General features: G+C 64.9%; 1 protein-coding gene across 1 annotated transcript; it reads right to left on the bottom strand.

The window, feature by feature from the left end:
- Window positions 1–28: 28 nt before the first annotated feature.
- LOC102756946 (calcium and integrin-binding family member 2-like) lies at window positions 29–382 on the bottom strand (the record flags this gene model as incomplete). The annotated part of the gene is given in 2 exon segments (XM_015561438.1): window positions 29–209; window positions 212–382. Coding segments are annotated over 2 exon segments (215 nt in total), but the record flags the coding sequence as incomplete, so codon positions are not given.
- Window positions 383–1,027: the final 645 nt, after the last annotated feature.

Genomic DNA, 1,027 nt, shown 5'->3' with positions numbered 1-1,027 from the left:
CCCCCACTTCCCCTGTGAAGGATTTTTTGTTGAAGGGGCCGAGAAATGTCGATAGGTGTCAGCCCTGGAGGCTGCAGCTCCCATCCTGGGAGCTGGGAGGTCAAAACTGTGCAGACAGCAGAGGTGGACCGACGGTGGGCGTGAGGGCCGAGACCTCGGCTGTCCTCAGATCCGGACATGGAAGGTGCTGAGGAACTTGGGTGCCTGACGATCATGTCCTCGAAGTCGGACAGGCCCAGCTTGCCGTCGCCGTCCAGGTCGGCCTCCTCGATGACCTTGTCGCACACCAGCACCACCTCGTCCTCCTCCAGCTCCGACTTGGTCAGCCGGGCCAGCGTCATCTCCAGGTCCTCCTTGCAGATGAAGTTGTCCGTGTTGAAGTCTGGGGGGGAAGGAGGGACCCCGGTGCGGGGGGAGGGGGGTGCTCAGACGAGGGCCGGCCACACTGAGCACCTCCCCCGGCCTCTCCGCGAACAGGACGGGGACCCAGGGTCCCTGTCCCCAAGGGGGGTGTGGGAGCAAGGGGCTCGCCCACGGGCAGCTCTGTACCCCCCTGCGGCCTCCGTAGCCCCACAGACACCCACAGCGGCCGAGACACGTCAAACAGCCACATCTGAGCCCGGCCGGCGTGGCTCAGTGGTTGAGAGTGGACCTAGGAACCAGGAGGTCAGGGTTTGATTCCTGGTCAGGGCATGGACCTGGGGTGCGGGCTCGGTCCCCAGTGGGGGGTGTGCAGGAGGCAGCTGATCCGTGATTCTCTCTCATCACAGATGTTTTTCTCTCTCTCTCTCCCTCTCCCTTCCTCTCTGACATCAGTGAAAATAAAAGGTGGCCGGGGACAGGTCTGTGCGTGGGCCTCAGCTCCTCCCTGGGCCTCGGGGTACGCCCAACCCCCTGTCTGAGGACACACCTAGGCACGGGTCAGCACGACATGTCCTGAGCTGGGCGGTGCACAGCGCCCCCTGGTGGCCGACGGGGCCGGGATGGAGGGCTAGGTGGTGCATGGCTCCCCCTGGTGGCCGGTGGG

This window comes from Myotis davidii, unplaced genomic scaffold (assembly GCF_000327345.1).
Source record: "Myotis davidii unplaced genomic scaffold, ASM32734v1 scaffold20277, whole genome shotgun sequence".
NCBI lineage: Eukaryota > Metazoa > Chordata > Mammalia > Chiroptera > Vespertilionidae > Myotis > Myotis davidii.
This window is presented reverse-complemented; position numbering and strand designations above follow the sequence as displayed.